The sequence below is a fragment of the Mesoplodon bidens genome (genome assembly GCF_964165515.1).
Source record: "Mesoplodon bidens genome assembly, chromosome: 10".
Classification (NCBI taxonomy): domain Eukaryota; kingdom Metazoa; phylum Chordata; class Mammalia; order Artiodactyla; family Ziphiidae; genus Mesoplodon; species Mesoplodon bidens.
In genome coordinates, this window is record NC_138172.1 from 74,517,628 (window position 1) to 74,543,103 (window position 25,476).

The window sequence follows — 25,476 nt, forward strand, 5'->3', positions numbered from 1 at the left end:
TGGAGATAGAGCTGACAGGTGTTGGTGGCTTAGGAAAAGGGAATCAAGGCAGTTCCTGGGTTTTTGACCTGAGCATCTGGGAGGAGGGGATGTGTCATCTATTACTGAGTTGGGGAAAATGTTTGGGCTGAAGGGCAGATTTTTGAGGGGAAATTCAATCTGTTTTGGCCAAGTGAAGTTTGAGCTGCTTTTGCTTTGTTGGACACCTGTGTGGGACTGGCAAGTGGACAGTGGATTTTTGAATTTGGAATTAAGTGGAGAGGCCTGGCTGGCAACACCCAGGGAGAGAAGAGCAGGCCCAAGCTGTACCCCGACCCTGTAGAAGTGAAGAGACGGGGAGCCGGAAAATGGGACTGAGGAAAAGCAGGCTGATGGCAGAGGTCCCAGCCAAAGGGGAGCCAGTGGCAATGCAGGAGCGATCAGACAGGAAATCCTGGGGTCTGGAGCAGTCGGAGGTGGCTTCCCAGGGTGAGGCTTGAGTGGCAGAGGGCGGGAGGGGCAGTCCAAGCTGGAGACCATATTCCACTTGGCTGGGCAGCAAAAGCCAAGGGCACACCCAAAGCAGAGGGGCTCCTTGTGGCGGTGGAGTGGGCTCTGAACTGAGATGCTGGCCTTAGTCCTACAGGGCAGGGCTCCCACCCCATGGTGGTGAGGGGCCCTCATGGCCTGTGTGCTTGCAAGCGTGGGGGTCTGACTTTGGAGAAGTTTCCCCTGTATGATCTCAAAAATGCAAGAATTTTGCATTCAACTTCCCAGTTTATCTGGGCTTGTTTCACTATAGAAGGGGTTCGTTTTGTTTAGTACTTTGAGTGAAAATAGTCTGGTGAAGTGTTTCTTATTTATCCTGGAGCTTTGAAACCACCTGGGGGACTCTCCAGGGGTTGGATGCATCATTTGGGGAAGCTCGGCCGCCCGCCGTCGGCAGTGTGAGAGAAAGGGTCGTTAATGGAGTCTTTTGGAGGCTCGGGTGCTCATGGTGTCAGGAGCGGTGGGGGAAGGAAGCGCACTGATGGGACCGGCTCCCGCGGCAGTTGAGGGGTGAGGGGATGATGGCCTGTGTTGGCGCGGGCAGTGACGTGGAAGCAAGAAAAGGATTCAAGAGTTGTGACAGCTCCAGCACTGGGGACTGGGGGAGCGGTGGGGTGGCTGATTAGGATTTGGGGGTGCAGCTGGCGAGGCTGCTTTGTGGAGGAGGCTGAGTCTGGGGAAGCGGGAGCATCGAGACAGGCACTGAGGTGAGCAGTGGAGCGGGAGGCGAGGCTGCAGCTGTGGCGCAGTGACCCTGGCCAGGCCCCCGGGCCTCCTTTCTCTCTGACCTTCTTGCTGTCTCCAAATCTCTCTTAGAACTTGAATCTTCTCCTTTTTCATGATTCTCTTTTCCCATTCCCTTCACATCCATCCCAACAATAGTTATAATTACATTACCACGGTCTGCACATCCGCAAAGTGAACTGTCATTTGGGCCAATCTCAGGAAGACCCATGGAGGCCGGAAAGCTTAGGGTCAGTTTCGGGGCTGTAGAAGCAGGCTTGTCTCTGGCCTCGTGCGCCATCAGGGAGGGGTGCTAGGTGAGTCACACTTGTGCTGCTCCCGCGCTGCCCCTGAGCGGCTGCTCCTGTGTCCCTCCCAGTCTTGCTGGAAGGAGTACCTGACAACTCGAATTGAGCAGAACCTTGTGCTGAACTGCACCTGCCCCATTGCCGACTGCCCCGCCCAGCCCACGGGGGCCTTCATCCGCACCATCATCTCCTCGCCAGAGGTCATCTCCAAGGTACCGCCTCCTCGGAGAGGCTCCAGTGCACAGCCCCAGGAAGTGGGCTGACACGCGGCGTGGGGGGGGCCCGGAGGTGTGGCATCCGGAGAGCCAGGCCCTCACCTCGTGGCACCTGCGTCCCCACAGTACGAGAAGGCCCTCCTGCGTGGCTACGTGGAGAGCTGTGCCAACCTGACCTGGTGCACCAACCCCCAGGGCTGCGACCGCATCCTGTGCCGCCAGGGCCTGGGCTGTGGGACCAGTTGCTCCAAGTGCGGCTGGGCCTCCTGCTTCAACTGTAGCTTCCCTGAGGTGGGTGCCCACCCTGGCTCTGTCCTGGAGCCGGGATCCACACCTCTCCCTGCCACCCACAAGGACTCTTCCCTGTCCTCCCCACACTGCCGTCCTCCAGACCTGACCTCCCCCCCTCCCCGCAGTAAGGGCTGGGCTGCGTCCTCACTGCCCCTCCTGCTCTAGGCGCACTACCCTGCCAGCTGTGGCCACATGTCTCAGTGGGTGGACGATGGTGGCTACTATGATGGCATGAGCGTGGAGGCCCAGAGCAAGCATCTGGCCAAGCTCATCTCCAAGCGCTGTCCCAGCTGTCAGGCTCCCATCGAGAAGAACGAGGGGTGTCTGCAGTAAGAAGGGGGCACTGTGGGCACCGGCAGGGTCGGGGGGCATGGGAGAGGGTGGGAGGCCTGGCGGAAGGAAGGGGCAGTGGGCCTACCCGAAAGCTCAGCAAACAAGGGCCGTTACTCAGCCCCCTTCGCTGCACCCTCCAGAGTGATTCCTGGGTCTGAGTGTTCCTTCCCCCACTTTTAAGCCTACGCTGTAGAGGGGAATTCAGAAGCCAGGGTGTGGTCAGTAAGGATTGGTAAGGTTAAGGAGACTAAGAGGGCATGAGAGGGACCAGGGCATCTTCAGTGGTGTGTCCAGGCCCTGGGCATTCCTGCTGTGGCCCTGGCCAGAGGCAGGAGCCCTCTGACCAGCTAGCTTCCTCCACAGCATGACTTGTGCCAAATGCAACCATGGATTCTGCTGGCGCTGCCTCAAGTCCTGGAAGCCAAATCACAAAGACTATTACAACTGCTCCGCCATGGTAAGGGGCCGGCGCCGGGAGGAGGGGCAGAGGCCCAAGGGCGGTGAGGATGAGGTGCTGCTGCAGGGCCTGGGCACAGACGTCTCTGTGTCCCAAGCAGCCGAACAGCTGTTGGGGCGAAGGCTCAGTGGGGAGAAGACAGAAGCCACCTGGGCCTACAGGTGCTGAGAGTTCTACCTTGGGAGGTCTGTGCATGAAGACCTTCAGCTCCGGAGTCAGACGTCTCACACCGAGGTGGCTACAGAGAGGCCGGGGCGGGCTGGGCGCTCCCAGGAAGCACCAGCCCAGAGCAGAGCAAGGACTCTGAGTCAGAGCCTGGCTCCACTGTGTACTCAGTTAACCTGTCCAGGCCTCAGCGCCCTTATCTGTAAAAGGGGATGATAGTCTGACCTACCTCACAGTTATGAGAATTGAATGAGAAAGCCTGGGTAAAGCATCCGAAGTCCTCCATGAATGGTAGTTGGTCTGATTATTAACCTCCTGTCCTGCCAAGCACCCGACAGCCCTCTCGACCTGTCTTTACCAGGTAAGCAAAGCAGCTCGCCAGGAGAAGCGGTTCCAGGACTATAATGAGAGGTGTACTTTCCATCACCAGGCCCGGGTGAGCAGCGGGGGAGACAGCTGGGTCGGTGAGGAGGTCAGAGGGCTGGGCCAGATGGCCGGGCAGAGGCTAGAGGTCCCAAGGGGACGAGCGCTCTTCTGACTGGGTGGGGATGCGCGTGCTGGCACTGACCGCCTTCCCCGCGCAGGACTTTGCTGTGAACTTGCAGAACCGCGTGTCTGCCATCCACGAGGTGCCCCCGCCCAGATCCTTCACCTTCCTCAGTGACGCCTGCCGGGGTCTCGAGCAGGCTCGAAAGGTGTGGGGCGGGGCAGGGGGGCGATGTGCCCAGGGGTCTGGTGGGCTGGGAGAGGGAGGGAGGGAGGGAGGAAGAAGCTGGTGGGAGGCGGCCTCAGCGGGAGCAGCGGCCTGGGCTCCGCAGGTGCTGGCCTACGCCTGCGTGTACAGCTTCTACAACCAGGACACAGAGCACATGGACGTGGTGGAACAGCAGACCGAGGCCCTGGAGCTGCACACCAACGCCCTGCAGATCCTCCTGGGTGAGCCCCCTGCCCACTCAGTGCTCTCTCCTGCCCCCTCTCCCCCAGCACCCACCCCCGACACACAAACGGGTGGGTGACCAGAGCCAGCTGCCCACCTTCATTCTGTCCCCTTCCTGTCCTTCATAGCCTTATCACGGTTATAAAGTTCCAGTCCTCAGGTACACAGTACAGAGCCCTTCACCCGACCTTTGCTTTGGTTACGACCTGTCCCCACCTCTAGGCGCTAGGCCCCGGTAGATGTGGGTGGCACATAGTGGGCGTCCAGTATGCATCTGTGGAAGGACGGGAAGAAGGGAGGGAGCCCCCGTGCCCTGCCCCCTCTGCAGAAGAGACCCTGCTGCGCTGCAGAGACCTGGGCTCCTCGCTGCGCCTCCTGCGGGCGGAGCACCTCAGCACGGGCCTGGAGCTGCTGCGGCGGATCCAGGAGCGGCTGCTGGCCATCCTGCAGCACTCCACCCAGGTAGCTGCCCGCCCGGCCCGGCCGCCCTGGGGGATCCTGAAGGAAAGGTGTCAAGGGTAAATGGACCTGGCATGCATCTCAGCTCCCAGGCCTGCCCCTTAGCCACCTGGCATTTCCTGCAAAATGGAGTTGGTTATCCCAGATCAAGGGTATTTGGCCGGTTGCTTGCTCCCCAGAATCACTTGGGGGGCTTCTTCAGAAGACTCTTTGCAAAGGTGGATTTAGAATCCTAGGACTGGGGGCAAGGGACTGGCATCCACCAGAATAGGGGATCTGAGGTTCTTTCTGGCTCTAATACTCTGATGTCAAGTCTAAAGTAGGAATCCCACCCTCAGGGAGCTTACGGACTGGTAGTAACTTGGGCAGAAAAGGTGTGAACATACATGGGAAGTGGGGGTGGTGCCTCACCGCAGTATCCTGGGTCCCTGGAGACCACCTCTGAGTCACATTACACAGAGGCAGTGGCTTGTGGAGGGCGGTGCTGAGCGGGGGGTTATTCCTGGCAGGGGCCGGGCCCCCCTCGGCCCTCAGAGGACGCTGGGTGAAGCGAGGCTGGGCACAGAGGCCCCGTGTCCTCTACTCTCCTGCTCCCCGCATCCTCCCGTCTCCTTTCCAGGATTTCCGGGTTGGTCTCCAGAGCCCATCATCAGAGGCCCGGGAGGCGAAAGGATCCAACGTGCCCGGCAGTCAGTGAGTGGAGGGGGCGGAGCCACCGAGGGGGCGTGGGAGGCGCTCGGCTTCCTCTGGGGCTGAGCGAGGCGCTCTCCCAGGCCCCAGGGCTCCTCGGGGCTGCAGGTGGAGGAGGAGGAGGAGGACGACGACGACGACGACGACGACGACGAGGACGATGTGCCTGAGTGGCAGCAGGATGAGTTCGAAGAGGAGCTGGACAATGACAGCTTCTCCTATGACGAGGAGTCTGAGAACCTGGACCGAGAGACTTTCTTCTTCGGCGACGAGGAGGAAGACGACGAGGGCTACGACTGAGGGGTAGGATGCAGGGAGCGCTGGAGCCGCCAGAGTCCTGGGGCCACGGGCTCAGGAGTGCACCCTTCCCGTGTCGTGAGGGTAGGCGGTTACCAGTGTCTGTGGCACCGTCTTCTGTTCACTGAATAAACTTCTTTTTTTCATATACTTCTCTGGAAGCAGACCAGACAGCTTCCTCAATGGGCCACTTCAACTTGCCCCTCCATCGCACACACCCAGCCCTCCTCCTCCTTTACTGTTTTCTTTAGGCGTCCAGACTTCCATCCTCAGAGAAAGCCCACGGCAGACCTGTGTGACTTACACCGATAAAGGGAACTAAAGGTCCACGTGATACAGGGCCAGGTACAGGCTGGCCCACTTGCCCCAGATCCAGCCCTGCATCAGAGACAGAGAGGAATGGCCACTCCCACGATCGATCAGCTTCCTCCACACTCCTGAGTGTTCCTGGGGGGAGCTTGAGGGCGTTAGGAAGTATCCTCGTCTTGGGAGCCTGTGGATCTTTAAAGGGTCTCTACATCTTGAAGTGAAGTGGGGTGTTAAGAGGATATTACGGGGGACCTGCCCCCACCCCACTCTCACACAGACGGAAAGTTAGAATGTAAACATGCCATGAATCTGGTACTGGGGCTAAGGGGTAGGAATGGTACTAGAGCAAGTCGGGGGTCAGGAGAATTTAATGAGCTGGGGTGAAGTCAAGTAGTGGGGTCAGGGGAGCAGCCACCGCTCGGGAGGATCCCCTGCAAAGTACCCATCCAGCACGGCCGCCGCCTCTGCCGCCTCGTAGCCCCACACCTGGACCTGCGAGCCTTCGGCTGATCCCCGGATCGTGGCTGAGAGCGCTGGGAAGGAGGAGGGAGGCGAAGGTGGCTGCCTCCCACACTCCCCCTCCCCTCCCTTTCCTGTCCCTTTTTGGGTGGGCACTGCTCAGAGCCCCCACAAGGAAGGAGCGGAGGGTGGGGTCCTCAGAGAGCTGGGGAGGGAGGCAGGGGCGGCCATCCAGGGCTGGGGGTGCTCACCTTGGTCAGACCGCGGGCGGAACAGGCACAGGACTGGTTTATTGCGGGCCACGGCCCGGTCCAGCTCGTAGCCTATACCCAGAGAGGGCTGCTGGGCCACTTCTACACAACAACTGGGAAGAAAGAGGAGACCAAGGCTCACTTGGGCTTGTAAGGGAGACATGACAGAGTCTGGCTGTAGTGGGGAGGGAGCTCTAGAAAGTCCCTTCTAGGTGGGGAGGCCAGGCGTGTCCAGGGGATCTAAGACCCCAGGGGCGTTTGCAGGCAGGGGGGAGCGCCACTCACCCTCTCTGCCTGCTGCAGCCAGGCCAGGTCCTGCTCATGGATGAGCCCGTCGCCCCCAGCAGCCTCTTGCCCTGTGGTTGAGGGAAAGCTGGTCAAGGGCCCGCCCTGGTCCTCCGTCCTCTCTGCTGTCGACTCGACCCCAAGGCCCACCTGCTCGTGGAAGCGGGGAGCCAGAAGAGACGACCTCCAAGGGCCCGCCCAACACTAAGATTCCATGAAAATGAGTGAGGAAATGAAACAGCCCGAAAGAAGAATTTACTCCTTGGCGGGGGGATGTGTGATTAGGGCCAGAGGAGTGATACAGATGAGATGAAGGGAAGGAAGAATAATTCACCATGGGTCCGTGATCGGGGTGGAGAGAAGGAGGAATCGCATTCCAGGTGGGGGAAAGGCAGGCAGTAGCAAGAGGCTGGCCCCGTGCAGGGAAACGAGGGCCTCATAGGCTCTCAAACTGTGGTGGGTATGAGAACCACCCGAGAACTTGACCAAACTACAAAGACCCAGGTGTCAATGAGCCCAGGCCGATCTCCAGGTGGTTCTCATAGCCAGGTAAGTTTGAGAACCAGTGCTGGAATGCAGAGTGTAACCAGTAGGGGTGTTGGCAAGGAAGGCAGGAGAGGCACTGGGGTCACAGGGCAAGGAGCCCAGCTTTCCCGCTTGATTAAAATCCACTAGGAGCACGAGGCTCACAGCCCCACACATCAGAGCAGAATAACTGGAGAACTTCTTAAAAATAGACTCTAAGGCTTTATCCCATAATCTGCATTTTCAACATGCTCCCGCAGATGATTGTTGAGCACAGTAAACTTGGAGAGCCACCAGGCAGGGGGGCACAGACCCTGAAACCAAAAAGACTTAAGCTTCAGGGTCCCTGGCTTGCACAGGCCCTTCCAAAAGCCCCAACAATTGTGATTTGTGATTTCGTCTTTTTAAAGAGGTTGCCCAGAATTGCATTGGGTCCCTCAGATCCTGGATCTGCCCCTGGTGGGGAAAGGGGAGAACATTTAAGGTTTTCTGAGAAGTACAAGAGTTCTGGCACCATTTCCAAAGTAGAAAATCAGCCAGATTCCGGGCCAAGCACGCCGCAGGAGCAGCACATACTGGTAACAGATCAGAGGGCCTGAGAGAGACGGTGGTCGCGGGAGCTGGGGTCTGTCGGGTCTGAGGGAGGGCTGATACCTCGGCCCAAAGAGGGGTAGCAGGAGAGAAAGCTTTAGTCCTAGGTGGGAGACAAGATGCCAGCGGGTGAGGCATCTCGCTGAAGCTGCCCGGCCCACTCCCGTTCTGCTCCTCTCTACAAACGCCTCCGGAAAAAAGCCCGAAAAAGTTTTCCAAGGACCCAAAGGTCAAGATAGTAACTGAATGCGGAGAGTGGGCTCACAGGTCGGACGCACGCGGGCAGCCTTTCCTTATCGGGCAGGGGAGGGGCCCTGCTGGGAGCTTCCCCGCAAGAGAGCGGGCCTGGGTCGAGGGGCCGGACCTGCCCTCGCCCTTCTGGCCGTCCGCGCCCCGCGCCCCGGCGGCCTCACCGTCTGCGCCCTGATCGGCGGCCGCCAAGTGCTCGGTGAGCTCCGCCCCAAAGCGCCGCAGCCGCGACACGATCCGCCCGTACAGCTCCCGGTCCTCGCGTCCGCCGGGGATGCTCCCACCGAAGTACAAGGAGGGGCCGCCCGGCTCCCCGCGCTCCGGCCGCCGCCGCCGCACTTCCCTCCCCGCGCCAGGGGGCGCCCGCCTACGGCACGTGATCCGGCCAGCCCGCGGGGCTCCGGTGCAGGAGTGTCCACACTTGTGAAATGGAGACGTCAACAGTACCCACGTGTGGGAATCCACCGCCTCCCGGACTTCTTTAACTCGTCCAGGCAGAAGGCGGGGTCCTCCCGATCTTTTACACTGCTCCCCGCCGCCCCCAGGCCACCGCGTCTCTGCCAAAGGCAACTTCATCCTCCCAGCTCCTCAGCTCCCAAAGCTTGGAGTCAGTTTTGACTCTTCTCTTTCCATCAAACCCTACCTCCAATCCATCGGCAACCCCTACGGGTGGCTTCTTTCCAGATAAATACAGACTCTGACGCCCACCTGTTGGGGAACCAACCTTGGGTCAGCCCCACCCCCACCCCACAGTAAAGCCTCTCTGCAGACGCCTGGTTGTGGTGAAGGAAAGGGCAGCGATTACTGCAGGGCTCCAAGCAAGGAGTTCAGGACAGGAGCGCTCAAAAAACCGAAACTCCCCTTTGGGGTTCAGGAATGCATTTTTAAAGGCCAGGCGAGGGAGAGGAGTCCCAGGGCAGGAGATTAACTTGAGCACAATTCTCTGATTGGTTGATGGTGAGGTAACGGGCTGTGTCACAGGGGTGAACATGATCAATCCTCAGGTTCCCTTAAGTCTGGGGACTACGAGCTCATGGTCATCAGGTAGTTAATTTCTTCCATTTGGTGGTGATTTGAGCATCTGCCAAACAACTCAGAAAATGTGCAGATACTGTTACCTAGGTACTTCAGAGAGCAGCTAAAGCAGAGGATATGGGAGAGGGGTCTGTCCCGGGAAGATCCCATAAGGTCCTGCGTGGTTACACCTCCACCACCTCTCTCAGCAGCCTCCTCACGGTCACCTCACTTCCCTGCTACACAGTCTGGTCTCCAGCGGGGGAACCCTGTGAACACATTCGTTAGGTCATGTCCTCCTCAGCCAAACCCTCCAATGGCTCCCACCTCACTTGGGGTAAAACCCAAAAGCCCTGCAGTGGCCCACCAGCCCCACCCGATCTGGTGACCCTCTTACCTCTCTCATCCCAGCTCCATTACTCTCACTGGCTGTTTTGCAGCCACGCTGCCTTTCTGGCTCTTCCTCAAGCAAGCTGGGCATGCTCTTGCCTCCGATCCTTTGCATTTGCTGTTCTCTGGAGCCCTTTTCTCCCAGAGAGCTCCCTGGTCACTCCCTTACCTCCTCCAAGTCTGTTCAGGTCACCTTCCCTGACCACCCTCTTCAATATGGCAGCCTCCCATCCCTATCACCCTCCTGTGCCTTGTCTTTTCTCCTCTCATTACCATACAACTGATTAATTTTGTTGTATGTCTTTCTACACTCAGTAGAATGTAAATCCCCAGAAGGGCAGGGATTTTTCTCTGTATTTTTATTCCTAGCTTCTAAAATTGTGCCTGGCACATAGGAAACATTTATCAAATATTTGTTGAATGAATGAGTGGATTAAATGAGCAGCTGCATTTGATAGCACTTTGTAATCTGCTCAGCCCTAGACTAAGCTAATAGAAGCAGAGTCTGCAGGGAGCCAGGCAAACACACCATGGCTCACTGGTAATAACAATGATTTCTCCCTCATTTTGTTTCGAAAATTACACAAATATAGGACAAAAACTTCAAATGGAATGAGAGAGTACACAGTGGAAAGGGAGACCTGAGACCCAGATCCCATTCCCCAGAGGAGTGCATCATTGGAGGTTTCTTCTGAATTCTTCCTGATTAACTATAAAATACCAAAGCATGGGGTGACAGAACAGACACAATAACCATTTTTTTATTTTTTATTATTTTATTTTATTTTATTTTATTTTTGCTGTATGCGGGCCTCTCACTGCTGGGGCCTCCCCCGTTGCAGAGCACAGGCTCCGGACGCGTAGGCTCAGTGGCCATGGCTCACGGGCCCAGCCGCTCCGTGGCATGTGGGATCCTCCCGGACCGGGGCACGAACCCGTGTCCCCTGCATCGGCAGGGGGACTTCCAACCACTGCGCTACCAGGGAAACCCAATAACCATTTTTTTTAAATGCAAAGACACAAAGAGAAGGCAAAGACATCTTAGGCTATCTCTGTCCTCTGATGGACCCAGCTCCAAAGATACACAAACCATGGGGCAAATGTGTGTGCACAGCTGTGCACTAGTGCTCTCAGCACCTTCGCACACACAGCCACAGGTGCATACTTAGGAGGCTGGCCTCAGGGGCCAGAGGCCTTGAGGGGCAACCTCCTTCACTCTCCCTACCCTCGGTCATGCCGTCCTCTGGTTTTCGCCACAGGTGAGGAACACATGTGCACATATAGACACAGAGCATCTTGTTTCTGCCTCGGTGTCTTCAAGAAAATAAGCTGGCCTCCGTCTCCTTAGCTCCCACACTTCTAATGTGCCTAGCATCCCCACCTCAGGCTGAAGGAGAAAGAAGAGAGAGATATTTTGTCTGTTTCTCTAAATGCGATATAAAGCCCTGCGATTGGTTCTGTGTCCACAGTTGAGTTGGGTGAGGACGCAGAGCCAGCCACGGCTGGCAGCTCAGATCCTTGCCTCAATGCAGAGAGGCCTGAGTCGGAGGGACAGGGCACTAAGTGTTGGGCTGGGGGAGCAACGGTGGTGGGCAGGTCAGTGTATCCAACTTGTATAACAGTAAAGGGAGCAGCAGAAGACTATCTATTGCATGACTGTATTTAAGTGAAATGTCCAGAAAGGGCATATTTAGAGATACAGAAAGCAGAGCAGTGGAGGGCCGGGGTGGGAGTGGGAACTGACTGCAGGGTAGGGCCCAAGGAAATCTTTTGGGGTGATGGAGATGTTCGAAAACTGGACTGTAGTGAAGACTGCACAACTCTATAAATTTACAAAATATTAAATTGTACACTTACAAACGGCAAATTTTATTGACATGTAAGTTATTCCTCATAAAGCTGTTTTTATTTATTTATTTATTTTTATAAATTTATTTTATTTATTTTATTTTTGGCTGCGTTGGGTCTTCATTGCTGCACGTGGGCTTTTCTCTGGTTGTGACGAGTGGGGGCTACTCTTCATTGCGGCGCACAGGCTTCTCATTGCGGTGGCTTCTCTTGTTGCGGAGCGCAGGCTCTAGGCGTGTGGGCTTCTGTAGTTGTGGCACATGGGCTCAGTAGTGGCTCACGGGCTCTAAAGCGCAGGCTCAGTAGTGGCACACGGGCTTAGTTGCTCCGCGGCATGTGGGATCTTCCCGGATCAGGGCTTGAACCCGTGTTCCCTGCATTGGCAGGCGGATTCCCAACTACTGCGCCACCAGGGAAGACCTAACGCTGTTTTTAAAAAGGCAAAAATAAAGTACTGAAAATAGTAAGTAGTATCAATATAATGAGATTCAACAATGATCAATTTATGACCAATTTATGGTCTTGTTTCACCTACATGCATATTCAACTTCCTCGCTGTCCTATTGTGATGCAAATGGGCTACGTGTTCAACACTGTCTCCATTCCCTCTGTTAATATGTTTTCAAGTATTTTTTGTTACATTTAAAAATCTGTATGACTTGACAACTACTTAAAGGGAAGATAAGATTTCTCTCTACTAAGTGTGATACTGTGATACTTTAGGCATTAAAGCACAGCTAGTTCTTCTTTTCTAGTTTCATACTGGCATTTTAACAGATGGAATTTTATTTTAACAGACAGAAGTAGCATTTGTTGTAAGGTGTACGTAACCTATGTTAACTTCGTGGTCTGAAGTGTCTATCTATCAAGCGGATTCTTTAGTAGACCAAATCTTTTGTCACTGAAGTGTTCTGAAGCATAAACCTTGATGTTTAAAAGAAAAATATTCGTTAAAGCAACTTTTCATCTTCTGGGATCTACTTTTTAAAACTTCCATCCCCTGTAGTTATCAACTGCATGTGCCAGGCCTCTAGAAATTAGTATGTTAAACTGAACCAACTTGATGGGAGTCACTATCCATACATAGGGCTTATTTTCCAAAGAAAAGTATTGTTTAGAGCAGCAAGATTATAAGCCTACCTAGGCACATTGTAAAGCCGTTCGAACAGTAACTGAGAGCAAGTTTTGTGAATGGAAATGTAGTGCTCAAGTCACATCCTCCTTTAAAAGTTGTAACAAATACAGATGAATTAAAAAGAAGTTATGTGAGAAAAAGCAAATTGAAGATTAATTCATTTGTAATCTTTTTTTCTTTTTTGCTGCGTTGGGTCTTCATTGCTGTGTGCGGGCTTTTTTCTCTAGTTGCGGCGAGCAGGAGCTACTCTTCCTTGCAGTGTGCAGGCTTCTCATTGCGGTGGCTTCTCTTGTTTTGGAGCACAGGCTCTAGGCACGCAGGCTTCAGTAGTTGTGGCACATGGGCTCAGTAGTTGTAGCTCGTGGGCTCTAGAGTGCAGGCTCAATATGTGTGGCACACGGGCTTAGTTGCTCCGCAGCACGTGGGATCTTCCCGGGCCAGGACTCGAACCCGTGTCCCCTGCACTGGCAGGCGGATTCTTAACCACTGTGCCACCAGGGAAGCCCTGTAAATATTTTAATGTGTCTCTAAAAAATACTCTTTTTTCTTTAAAAAATATAACGATAATACTATTATCAGAGCTGAAAAATTTAGTAAGATTTTCTTACTGTCATCAAATATTTTATCAGTGTTCAAATTTGAATTGTATGTTTTTATTGGTATATCCAATTATGTTATAAATGTTTGTTTACAATTTATTTGTTTAAAATCAGGAGCCACAGGACCTCCCTGGTGGCGCAGTGGTTAAGAATCTGCCTGCCAGTGCAGGGGACACAGGTTTGAGCCCTGGTCCGGGAAGATCCCACATGTCACGGAGCAACTAAGCCCGTGCACCACACATACTGAGCCTGCGCTCTAGAGCCTGCGAGCCACAACTACTGAAGCCCACGCTTCTAGACCCTGTGCTCTGCAACAAGAAAAGCCACCACAACTAGAAGCTCACGCACCACAACAAAAAGAAACCCCCGCTCTCCACAACTAGAGAAAGCCCACGCGCAGCAATGAAGACCCAACGCAGCCAAATAGATAAATAAATAAATAAATAAATAAATAAATAAATAACTTGATTACAACCTATGAGAGACACACTTTGATTCCAGACTCACAGAAATACAGATAACAAATATTAAAAATAAATAAATAAATAATAAAAATAAAATCAGGAGCCACATCAAGTCCACATATTGTGATTGGTTGACATGCCTTTAAGTCTATTTTAATCAACACGTTCCCCTTGCATATCTTCTCTCCTCCCCTCATCTGTCCTGCAGAGGTTCTTACAGTCTGGAGTTGACTGATGATATACCCGTAGTGCCATTTAAAGTGTTCCTTTGTGCTATAAATTGGAGTTGGATCTAGAGGCGTGACCAGATTCAGGTTCAATCTGGGGCTAGACTACGTCACAGGTGGTGGTGTGTGCTCCCATCACGGGGCACAGAATGCCTGGATGTCTCTCTTGTTTGAAGTTAGCAACCATGGATGCTCAATGCCCAGACCCATTCATTCATTCATTCATTGGATATACCAATAAAAATGTCTTAATATTAAAATAAAACTCACCAGCAGAAAACCACCTTAAGGCAAATGAAGTATAATAAAATACTCTTATAACCACCACTCATGCATGTCAAGAAATAGAGCTTCTCCCACTCAGAAGTTTCCATGTGCCCAATCCCAATCTCTGCCTCCTCATTCCCTCCAAAAGTAACCACTGCCCTTACTTTTACGGTAAGGACAAAAATAAACTTCCTTATGTTTCTTTATGGTTTTATCACCCAATGTGCATCCCTCGTCATATACTTTAAACTTCTTCATTGTTTTATAGGCCTTTTAAGTCTCTTTTAATCTATAGCTTTGGGGATACATTTTTTTAAGCATGTGTTTTGTGTGAGACACTCAGTGGGCACTCAAAGAACTAAAAAAAAAAGGAGTGAAGAGGAGCCTGAGACTTGAGACTCTGTTTGGCTTGGAGAAGGGCCAGAGTTAGCTCAAGAGTAGAAATCAAATCAATGTCATGCAGGGATGTGCGATGAGTGGAGAGATTCAAAGAAAGTAGAAATCAAGCATGGGGGGGATTCCTTCCGGTTTATCCTTGCACTCCAGCCATTAACACCCAGATCAAATATCACTTCCAGCCAAGAAGGAGTAGCAGGGAGCAGATTTACCCTTCCTTATATTTTGTTTCTTTGTTTTTCAAATGTGACTTTCCTTTCTCAGAATGTTGTAGAGAGAGCAGGGCTGAGATTTTCTGCCCCAATATATATTATACCTAATATATACTATACCCACCTACTCAGGTACATTCTTAGTTTGATTTCCTCCCCATCCCAGCATCTAGGCTGTTTTCTTGCTGGTGACGTCATTTATGAGGACAATTTTGTGAAAGTGGGGAACAGCTGGGGTCCTAGTCCTCATCTTTCCTGGGTCAGGAATCTATAAAGGCCAAAACAGGAGACTCAGCTTTAGTGCTCAGTTTTGTATTTTCTTGTGAATAATTATGAATTTTAAAATTTATTAGAAAATTTTGCAAGTATGAGAAAAGAATGAAGAATAGTATATCAAATATCCTTGTATCCACTACCCAGTTTCATCAAATCTTAAAATTTTGTTATATCTATTTCAGATCCATATATATTATATTAGAATATATTATAGATATTATAAATATACATATATTACACTATCTATTGTATATATAATAGATATGTATGTATATAGTATTGATATCTATGTATAAAAATAACCTAATACCTAAAATAGATATATAATATAGTAGATAATATACTATTTATATATATGATAGTCTATACACACATAGACCTTAGATCATGCTTGTTAGTTATAGTTTTATTTTCAAACCTTCTATATCCTTACAATTTTTTTTTGCTTATTTGATTTATCAATTACTGAGGTAATTTTGTTAAAATCTCCCTTTGACAGTGGATTTAAAATTTTTTTTCTTGTAATTTTAACTATTTTTACTTTGTATTCTGAGACTAGTAGGTGAGTACAAGTTCAGAATTGTTATATGTTCTTGGTGGTATGCATTTTGTCCTTATGAAGTGACCCACTTTTTTTCCTAATAAATTCTTTTGGACTCATATATTTTTACACCTTTTGTTTCAACCTTTCTGTATTCCAAGTGTGTCTTTAGTAAGCAGCTTATATCTGCATTTTTAAAAAGCCGATGTTCTATTAATCAATGAACTTTGTCAATTTATATTTATTGTGATTACTTATATGTTTGGAAGTTTTTCCTATTATCCTGTTTCATCCTTTATATTTACTATGCTTTTTCCTCGCTTCTTTTTGTTTGTTTGTCATGCTTTCTCCTATGGGATTTTTTTTTTTTTTGGCGGTACGCAGGTCTCTCACTGTTGTGGCCTCTCCCGTTGTGGCGCACATGCTCCGGACGCTCAGGCTCAGCGGCCATGGCTCACAGGCCCAGCCGCTCCGTGGCATGTGGGATCTTCCCGGACCGGGGCAGGAACCTGTGTCCCCTGCATCGGCAGGCGGACTCTCAACCACTGTGCCACCAGGGAAGCCCTCCTATGTGGATTTTTTAAAGTTTGAGATATAATTGACATATAACATTATATTAGTTTCAGGTATATAATATAATAATATGATACACGTATGTATTTTGAAATGATCACCACAATAAGTTTAGTTAACATCCATCACCACACATAGTCATAGATTGTTTTCTTGTGTTGAGAACTTTAAGATCTACTCTCTTAGCAACTTTCAAATAAACAATACAGTATTGTTAACTACCGTTACCATCCCCAGGACTTCATTTTCTTATTACTGGAAGTCTGTACTTTTTGACCACATCGACCTATTTCACCTACCCCTGCACTCCACTTCTGGCAACTATCAGTCTGTTCTCTGTATCTATGAGGTCATTTTTTTCAGATTTCACATATAAGTGATATGATATAGTATCTGTGTTTTTCTGTCTGACTTATTTCACTTAGCTTAATGCCCTCAGGGTCCATCCATGTTGTTGTGACTGGCTGGATTTCCTTTCTTTATGGCTGAATAATATTCCATTACATATATATATATATACACACATCTCCACTGACAGGACACAAGTGTTCCCTTTTCTCCACATTCTCACCAATACTTGTTATTTGTCATTTATTTATTTATTTATTCATTTATTTATTTTTGGCCACACTGTGCGGCCTGATGGATCTTAGTTCCCTGTCCAGGGATTGAACCTGGGTCCGCGGCAGTGAAAGTGCAGAGTCCTAACCACTGGACCACCAGGGCACCCCCTCTTGTCTTTTTGATAATACCCATCCTGACAAGTATGAGGTGGTATCTCATTGTGTTTTTTTTTAATTAATTAATTAATTAATTTATTTATTTATTTATTTTTGGCTGCGTTGGGTCTTCATTGCTGCGCATGGGCTTTCTCTAGTTGCGGCAAGCTGGGGTTACTCTTCGTTTCATTGCGCGGGCTTCTCATTGCGGTGGCTTCTCTTGTTGCGGAGCACGGGCTTTAGGTGCGCTGGCTTCAGTAGTTGTGGTGCACGGGCTCAGTAGTTGTGGGTCTCGGGCTCTAGAGCGCAGGCTCAGTGGTTTCAGTGCGCAGGCTTAGTTGCCCCTCGGCACGTGGGATCTTCCCAGACCAGGGCTCGAACCCGTGTCCCCTGCATTGGCAGGTGGATTCTTAACCACTGCACCACCAGGGGAGTCCTCATTGTGGTTTTGATTTACATTTTCCTGATGATTAATGATGTTAAGCACCTTCTCACGTATCTATTGGTCATTTGTTCGTCTTCTTTGGGAAAATGTCTATTCAGATCCTCTACCCATTTTTAAATCAGATTTTTTCGAGTTGTATGAATTCTTTGTATTTTTTAGATATTAGCTGCTCATCAGATATATGATTTGTAATATTTTCTCCTACTTCGTAGGCTGCCTTTTCATCTTGTTGATGGTTTCCTTTGCTGTATACCTTCCCATGTTTAACAACCAAAAAACTGGGAGGATACATGAAACAATGACGTTTGAACATTGGCCATCAGGCGGCCTAAGACAGTGACTCCTGAAAGACGAAACAAGCCAGGTGAGTGTATTGTCTGCAGGGTTTCTAGGCTGCAGGCAGGAGGGATCCAGGCTGAGCCTGGCTGTCTCCTTGAGCTGAGGAGATGGAAGGGGAGGCCAAGGCAGCTAGCTTGCGGGACAGAGCACAGGATAGGAGAGAGAGCTCTGGAATATTCAGAGGGTTCCCTGGGACAGTCAGCTGAGGACTGATCAGCACATATGTGTGAGGAAAGTATCTGAGGTGGGAAAAGAACCATCTGAAATGAACAGAGAGAACAATCTTTGGAGCCCACACAAAATGGAAATCATGCCTTTCCCTCCAGCTGAAGGGGTAAAACCTCATAATTCTTGGGGCATTGGGTAAATGATACCAAAGTGTTTGCCTCAATGGTGGGGAAAATTAGGCCCAGACTAGATGCTTCTCAGTTCCCTCCTAATGAAGACTTAAAAAGTAAGCCTTGAAAGGATCAAACTGTTTCTAAGTAAATTAATTGCATCCCAGAACAAAGCTCAAGAGTATTTACTGAAGCACAAAAATATCCAGGACACCACAAGGTAAAATTAACAATATTTGGCATCCAATTTAAAAAATTACACTATGGAAAGGAGCAGAAATGTATGACCTACAAGCGCAAAGATAAACCAACTGAAATGGTTTCAGAAATGATTCCGATAATAAAATTGGTAGACAGTTCATTAAAAGAGTTATTACTATTCCATGTGTTTAAGAAGTTAGAAGGAAAATTAAATATGGTAGATTTTTAAAAGACCCAGGTCAAACTTCTAGAAATGTAAACTACAAAAAAAAATTACATTGAATGGGATTCATACCAGATTACATGCTGCAAAAGCAAAGATGAATAAACTTGAATAAATAGCAGTAGAAACTATCCAAAAAGAAACACGGTGAGAGAAAAGACTAGGAAAAAAATGAACAAAGCTCAGTGAGCTGCAGGACAACTTCAAGCAGCCTAGTAGACAGAGTATTTGGAGTCCCTGAAGGAAAGAGAAGAGCAGAAAAAATATCTGAGTAAATTGTGGCCAAAAGTTTTCTGAACTTGATGAAAACTATAAATCCACAGATACAAGATGCTCAACAAACCCCAAGCACAAGAAACATGCATACAGGGACTTCCCTGGTGGCCCAGTGGTTAAAGATCCACCTTCCAGTGCAGGGGACTTGGGTTCGATCCCTGGTTGGGGAACTAAGATCCCACAGGCCATGCCACAACTAGAGGCAAATAAACCTGCATGCCACAACTAGAGAGAAGCTTGTGCACGGCAACAAAGCCCAAGCGCTGCAACAAAAGATCCCATGTGCTACAACTAAGACCAGACGCAGCCAAATAAATAAATAAATTTTTTTTAAAACTTAAAAAAAAAGAAACATGCATACAACTACACCAAGGCACATCATACTCAAGTAGCTTAAAAACAGTGATAAAGAGAAAATCGTAAAAGTAGCCAGAGGAGTAGAAAACATTACATACAGAGAAAGCAAAGATAAGGATAACTGCAGATTTTTCATCAGAAGCAATACAAGCTAGAAGACAGTACAGCAACATTTCTAAAAAGAAAAAAGTCAACCTAGAAGTCTAACCTAATACTCAGATCAGACTGTCTTATCTCTGCTCACGGTTCTCCAGTGATTTCCTGTTTAAAAGTCTGAGTCCTCTGTACATTGACTCTGCGACAGAGATGCTCATGCAGTAGGCTTATTGGGATGTGCCCTGAGCATCAACATCTGAGGAGGACTGAAGGAAGCAGCACTGGGCAGAGTAGATGCTGAGTTTTGACGCAGCCTCAACAGATACCTTGGCTCACCCTATCGGGGGTTCGCAAATGGGTTGTTCCTTCAGAGTGGCCTTGAGTTGGGGTGATGGTGCCAGGCCTTTGTACTCACGGGTCTATCATCGATTGGCTATGGGATGCCCCAGGAAGGGCACATGATCTTGGGCATGGAAGCTCCCTTGGTCAAGGGCAATTACAGACAGAGAGTGAGCTGAGAGAGCCAGTCTTCAGCACCCCAGGCAGCCAGGGAAATGAATCCCTGGATTCTGAAGGAGGATCTGGATGGCTCACCACATTGTCCACTATGCTTCCAAAAACTAAATGGAGAGAATCTAATCTCCTTAGCACAGCACACAAAGCCCATCATTCATGATCTTGCACAAGGTCACCCCTAGCTCACCACACACTGTCTTCTCAGCCTGGAAGTCTGTCCCACCCTCTGCCCTGGCCCCACTCATCTGTTGAAAAACTCCTACTAATCCTTCAAATTACGGTCGAGTGCACCTCCTCCAAAAAGTCTCTTCTGGCTACTTTTGCAGATTCAATGATCCTTCTTGCCAGCATAGAGGTTAGAAGCATGCACCCTGGGGCCAGGGTTTGAATCCCAGCTCTGCCACTTGTTAGCTGTGTATGTAACTTAAGGCAAATTATTCAACCTCCCTGCATCTTAGTTTCCTCATCTATACAATGGGTATAACACTAATACGCTACCTCAAAGGGTTGTTATGAGGGTTAAATGAATTAATATGTGAAAGGTCAGAACAGGGTCTGGCAGGAGTAAATCGTTACTGCTATTATTATTGTTGTCGTCGTTGTGGTTGTTGTTGAAGTTACTCAGTGTGCATTTGTTGAAGACAAGAAGGATGGAGGAAGGGACCTGAGAGAGACAAACTGCAAAAGTATGCTCAGGGAATGTTGAGTAATCCAATCTGTCAGAAGGGTAATAATAGCCTCTCTGGGCCCATATTGGGAAGAATGTTTCATGTCACAGTAAAGAATGTGCATCTAATTTGCTAAGAGAAACGAGAGTTTGTCAACAGATGGGAGAAAGGACCAAAGAAAGAAAGGGCCAGGTTGAGCCAGGAGGTAAGGTGTATATATACATATACGGCGAGGTGAGAGTTACAGGTGAGGGATGGTGTTAGAAGAAATCGGGGGGGGGTGCTTATGAGAGGGTGGGTACAGGTGAGGGGAAATGAGTGTAGAGGAAAGTAATATGAACGTATGGAAGATTATGTGGGAAAATCAGCTGAGGCTGATGGGAACAGTTGAGGAGTGATAGAGACATACTGGGAGTGGAGAAGATAAAGCAGGATGGAGACAGGTAAGGATTGTGGGGATAGGTAAAGAGTGACAGGGCCCTGCTGGGGGATGGGGGTCAAGCGAATGGCAGAGACCAGTGAAGAGAATCTATGATCAGAAACAGGTCCATACGAGAGAGAGTCCTAGGGCCGCAGGAGTGGAGAAAGGAGCAGAGTAGACTGTGATGTCAGAGCAGGGGCGGTGATGTAAGAGCCGGGGCGGTGAGGAGGTGATGTCAGGGCTGGTGCTGATGCTGGCGGCGCAGTGCATTGTGGGCAGCTCCCCGCTCTGCCGCTGCCGCCGCCGTCGCCGTCGCCCGAGAAGGATACGGGCCGGGCCGGGCCGGGATGGTCCCGGTCGGGAGGCCGCCGCCACCGCCGCCGGAGGGAGCGGGACGCCCAGCACCGCACTGAGCCGCCCCCGCCCCCGCCCCCTCTCTGCCCCGTACCCGGGGGATGCGCCGCCCGGAGCCGCTGCCTCCGCCGCCGCAGCCGCAGCCGCAGCCGCAGCGGGCTCAGAGCAGGTGAGGCGAGGCAAGCCGAGGCGAGGCGGGGCGGGGCCGGCCGGCCGGGCGGGGGTCGGGGAGGGGTCTCCTTCTGTGAACCCATCGGGCCTCCGGCCTGGCTCACCTCCCAGCGCAGCCTTCTCCAGTTCCCCCTCCCTGTGCCGTCTCCGTCTCCGCCCGAGGTGGGACGCTGGCCTACACAGCCTGGGCCGCATCCCGAGGCCTGGATCGGCGCCCTGCCCCCAGCACACCCACCCTCTCCAGCCTGTCCTCCAGGGGTTTTGCTCCTCGTTTCTCACCCCTGTCCCCGTCCCTATGGCTTCACTCTCCTGGCATCCCTGACAGTCGTTCCCTGCTGTCTCCATAACCTCTCTCCCTTGTCCTCCCACCAGCCTCCTTGCCTACTTCCTCATCCCTTCAACTGTACCCAGAAGCCCCTCTCATGGTCCTGTCCCCTCTTCACCTGTCACGATTATCCCTCACCTGTCTCTGTCTTATGCAACCCCCTCCTCTGATCCCGTCACCCTTGTCCCTTGCATTCCCTGTGCCCCCTTCCACACCTCTCTTCACCTGTTCCCATTACCCCTCACTGATCTCCCTCACCTCTCCTTACCTGGGCTCCCAGATTCCCACACACACCTGGCTTACACCTTGCATAGGTGCACACCAACACTTATATGCACATGCCATGATGAGCTCACAACCACCTAGATATACACCCCCAGCACACACACCTGCACGCACACACACACATCATCGGTCCCACACTCTCATACATACACACTTGCTGACAGATATAAAACCTCCTCCACAAGCCCTCTCTCTCCACACACCCATCCCTCCACACACTAAAGGGTCCTGAGGGGGCGGTCATGGGGCAGTCAGGTTCCTTGTGTCTGTGTCATCCAACCCTAGACTGGGCTGAATGCAGTCCTCTGAGGCAGAGAGTGGGAAGGATGGTGGGCAGGGAGAGGCAGGGAACCCTCATTTATCCTCTCGCCTCCACTCCCCCTTTTCCCACCTCACCTGTTCCTCTATGCTTGCCCATCTATAGAATGGGAGCAGGACTCACATCTTCCTCATCAATCTATAGAATCCACCATCACAGGACTGGAAGGCCCACCAGAGGTCACCCTGTTTAACTCCTTAAGGCTCCCTCCCTACTGGTTCAATTGCTTCTTCAATCTTGTCCTCAACCTGTCTCTCCACCTTTATTTCAGAATCCCCCATCCCTCCCTCTCCCTTCATCCTGCCATTGCTCTCACTGCCCTCTGAATTCCTGATGCCCCATTTGCCACTTGGCAGAAGGAAGGCAGAGGCCTATTTAATATCCTCACAGTCCTGATACTCTGAAGTTGTGTGGATTGGAGGAAACAGTCAGCTGAGTCATTTGGCAGAAAAAGAGTGACAGTGTCCCTCTCCCTGAAGATCCCTCACAGCACACCATGACCTGTGGAAGGTTGTTTCCACGCCTTCGCTATCCCATGCTGCCCCTGTACCTGGATGGTCAGACACAGTAGCCCTGGGGAATGAGTCCATCCCAAGTAAAGACAGGCTCATGGAGTTCCCACCCCATCCATTGGTATCTTAGGCACTTTCCTCCTCTCCACCTCCCCCACCATACCCAGCCTGAGGAGCTTCCTTATATCTGTGACTGTCCAGGGTCACTGGGAGGCCAGAGCCGTGTACTTATAAAAAGTGTAGGGCGAAGGGAGAGAGGAGAAGATCCATTCCTGTACCGGGGTGGCAGAGATCTCAAAGAGCCGTCTCTTCTGGCCCCTGCCCACACACAGGCACATCACACACCAACAGACACAAAACCACACATAAGCACACGTGGACACAGATGTACAGACACAAAGACACAGACACATAGATAGACACACACAAAAAGACACACAAAGACATATACACACTCACACAGAGGGTACACACACAGACACACACATGCGCACACTGACATTTCCCTGGGTAACCCTGGCTGGCTTTCCCAGCCCTCACACTTGGGACACTCCCCCTGATATCCAACTTCTACCTATCCGAATGCGACAAGAGCTGTGTTTCTTCCTTAGCAGACACAGAAAAGTGTGGGCAGAGGCTCTCTCACCCGCTGGCCATCCAGACCCACTGCCCCCTAGCACATCTGCCTTATCTTAGGCCGCTTCCACTTCCCCTCTGTCCTCACCTCCCCCCAGTTCAGCCTGCCTCTCTCCCTCTGAGTGGCCACAGGGCTGCCATACCTCTAAAATCCATGTCTTGAATCCATCGCCTTATGTTCACCCCATCACTCACATCCTTGCTTCTCACCCCCATGGCCGTGTCAGTGGTTTGGGCTCAGCTCTGAGTATGGTGGCAGCCTCCTCACTCAGCACCATCCTCAAGGGGCTGTTGGGTAGCTCCTCATTTTCAGATAATCACATCTCCCATGGTTGATTGGAGGTCTCTGTCACTCTGGCGTGTGTCTTCCCTGGGTCACCCTTTGGTTCAGCAGGTCTCCCCTTTCAATATGCCTCAGATACACAGTTCCTTGGGAACGGTGTGGCACGGGAAATGTGCGGGTGTGGGGGCCACAGATCGAATCCCCAGACTGGTCCTTCTTGGCTCAGGTCTCCCCTGCCTAAGCATTGATTCCAGTCTGGTGTGCCCCTTGGTCAGCAAGTCTTCCCCACATTAGTTAGCATATGTCTCTTTGGGAAACCCTTTCCCCACAGCCTGTTCACACATCATTTTCCTCTCCTTTTTCTATCACATGTGTGTGCCCGTTGCTGGTTTTCACATCTCCAGTTTGTAGTTTGTATCTCCCTTCCTGTGAATGGCATTTCTGTCTTCTCCTCTGACCTCCACTTGATTTTTACACAATGCTTCCCCCATTGACCCCTGGAGCATCCACCTAGTGGGCCAGGGAAAGATGCCTGCCATGAGAATGGAACTCCCCTCCTCCATATCTGCAAGTGGGTCCCGGGTCCTAGCCTGCCCCCCTCACAGTCCCTCCCCACTCCCCCAGGTAGATGGCCCCCTCAGGGCAGGCCCTGCGGACACCCCTCCCTCCGGCTGGCGGATGCAGTGCCTAGCGGCCGCTCTTAAGGACGAAACCAACATGAGTGGGGGAGGGGAGCAGGCCGACATCCTGCCGGCCAACTACGTGGTCAAGGATCGCTGGAAGGTGGTGAGTGAGTGACCCAGCAGGGCAGAGGGACGGGTGGGGGAGGATGGGAGGAGAGGATCTGGAGACCTGTTAAAACAGGTGCCCTTGGCGCCCCTACCCTAAGAGGGAGGTGCCCCTAAGCTCACTTGCATATGGCTTGCAGGTCATTATTTTGCCTACACTTGTGGACAATCGCTTTCTCCCAGTGCCCTCTCTCCAACCCCGCCGTCTCTCACCCCTTTCCCCGCTAGGTCACGTTGGTCGGGCCCAGCCTGCAACAACTCCTGGTTGGATGTCAGAGCAGGAGCTGCAGAGCTCATTGAGGGGAGGAGGGCGGGGGTGGGGGAGGGGGCCGTTTCTCTGCTGGACCTTGGAGAAGGGCAATGAGTGAGCCCCTCCTCTTCCGCAGAGGACAGAAACGCTTCGGTTCGGGGAAAGAGGCCCTGAAGGCGGCTCCCACCGCATCCGCACTCCATCTTCTCTATCCACCCTCCTCCCGTCACTGCTTCCTGCGGCAGGTGCAACATGCCGAGACTCCATCTCCCAGTGTGCCTTGCTCCTCCAGCCCAGGACTTCGGGCTGCTCGGTCTGCTGGGAGTTGTAGTCCGACCCTCTTCAGGGCTTTGCCTCTCCGATGGGAGGGCGACACATGAGGGTCGAGGCAAAGGCAGTGTAGTGTATGTTGAGCAGAACCTACGGTAAATCAATTCCTGTCCCACCGCCCCCCCTTTCTTTCCGATGCTTGAGGGCACTCTGATGTCCTGTTTTTATGTGGGCAGGATGATGTGGGGCAGAATTTGGGGTGACTGTGAGCTTGTGGGTCTGCATAGGGTGGGTGCTCGGCTCACCAGAGGTGCCAGGTTGAGAGGAGAGTGGGGCCTGGCTGCGGGCAGGTCTCCAAGGCAACAACTACCCAGTGGGCAGGTCTCCTAGTGGCCAGGGAGAGGGGCAAAGGTGGCAACGTTGTCAGAGATGTCTCTGGGACTGGAGGAGGTGAGGGACGGAACTGGAGGAGCCCAAGAGCTGAGGGAAAGGGCTGTCTATGTCCCAGAGGGGGACTTCCTGAGGGGGAGAGGAAGGGGACAGAAACCTGGAGAGGAGGAGCCAGGGCAGTAATCAAAGGCATGAGGGTCTGGCAAAGTGAGGAGTGTTCCTCCAAGACCCCACCCTCACCCCCTCCGGGTCCTGCTCAGGGCATAGTTTCTGGCAGATT

At 51.5% G+C, this 25,476-nt stretch overlaps 3 protein-coding genes across 5 annotated transcripts in view; 2 read left to right on the forward strand and 1 right to left on the reverse strand.

Moving 5' to 3' along the window:
• Positions 1–5,553, forward strand: part of CUL9 (cullin 9) — a 37,298-nt gene extending 31,745 nt beyond the window's left edge. The window contains exons 32-41 of one of the 3 annotated variants that reach the window (XM_081247152.1): positions 1,631–1,771; positions 1,901–2,065; positions 2,231–2,394; positions 2,762–2,855; positions 3,382–3,456; positions 3,605–3,715; positions 3,839–3,956; positions 4,286–4,419; positions 5,036–5,109; positions 5,190–5,553. In XM_081247152.1, the coding sequence (XP_081103278.1) occupies positions 1,631–1,771; positions 1,901–2,065; positions 2,231–2,394; positions 2,762–2,855; positions 3,382–3,456; positions 3,605–3,715; positions 3,839–3,956; positions 4,286–4,419; positions 5,036–5,109; positions 5,190–5,406 (1,293 nt within the window). In that variant the 3' untranslated portion in view covers positions 5,407–5,553. Of the gene's footprint in view, positions 1–1,630; positions 1,772–1,900; positions 2,066–2,230; positions 2,395–2,761; positions 2,856–3,381; positions 3,457–3,604; positions 3,716–3,838; positions 3,957–4,179; positions 4,420–5,035; positions 5,110–5,189 lie in introns of those variants that run through there. The other 2 variants (XM_081247153.1, XM_081247154.1) reach the window with 2 other exon arrangements.
• Positions 5,554–6,076: 523 nt separating this feature from the next.
• DNPH1 (2'-deoxynucleoside 5'-phosphate N-hydrolase 1) lies at positions 6,077–8,648 on the reverse strand (the record flags this gene model as incomplete). Its single annotated transcript, XM_081247382.1, has 4 exons — positions 6,077–6,245; positions 6,423–6,597; positions 6,708–6,778; positions 8,237–8,648. The coding sequence occupies 4 exons, from the start codon at positions 8,646–8,648 to the stop codon at positions 6,112–6,114; spliced, it is 792 nt and encodes a 263-aa protein (XP_081103508.1). The 3' UTR covers positions 6,077–6,111.
• A 15,513-nt stretch (positions 8,649–24,161) lies between these two features.
• TTBK1 (tau tubulin kinase 1) overlaps positions 24,162–25,476 on the forward strand; it is a gene marked incomplete at its 3' end in the record, with an annotated part of 36,140 nt that continues 34,825 nt past the window's right edge. Inside the window, exon 1 of the mRNA XM_081246816.1 lies at positions 24,162–24,284. Within this exon, the coding sequence (XP_081102942.1) occupies positions 24,177–24,284 (108 nt within the window). The 5' untranslated portion in view covers positions 24,162–24,176. The remainder of the gene's footprint in view (positions 24,285–25,476) is intronic.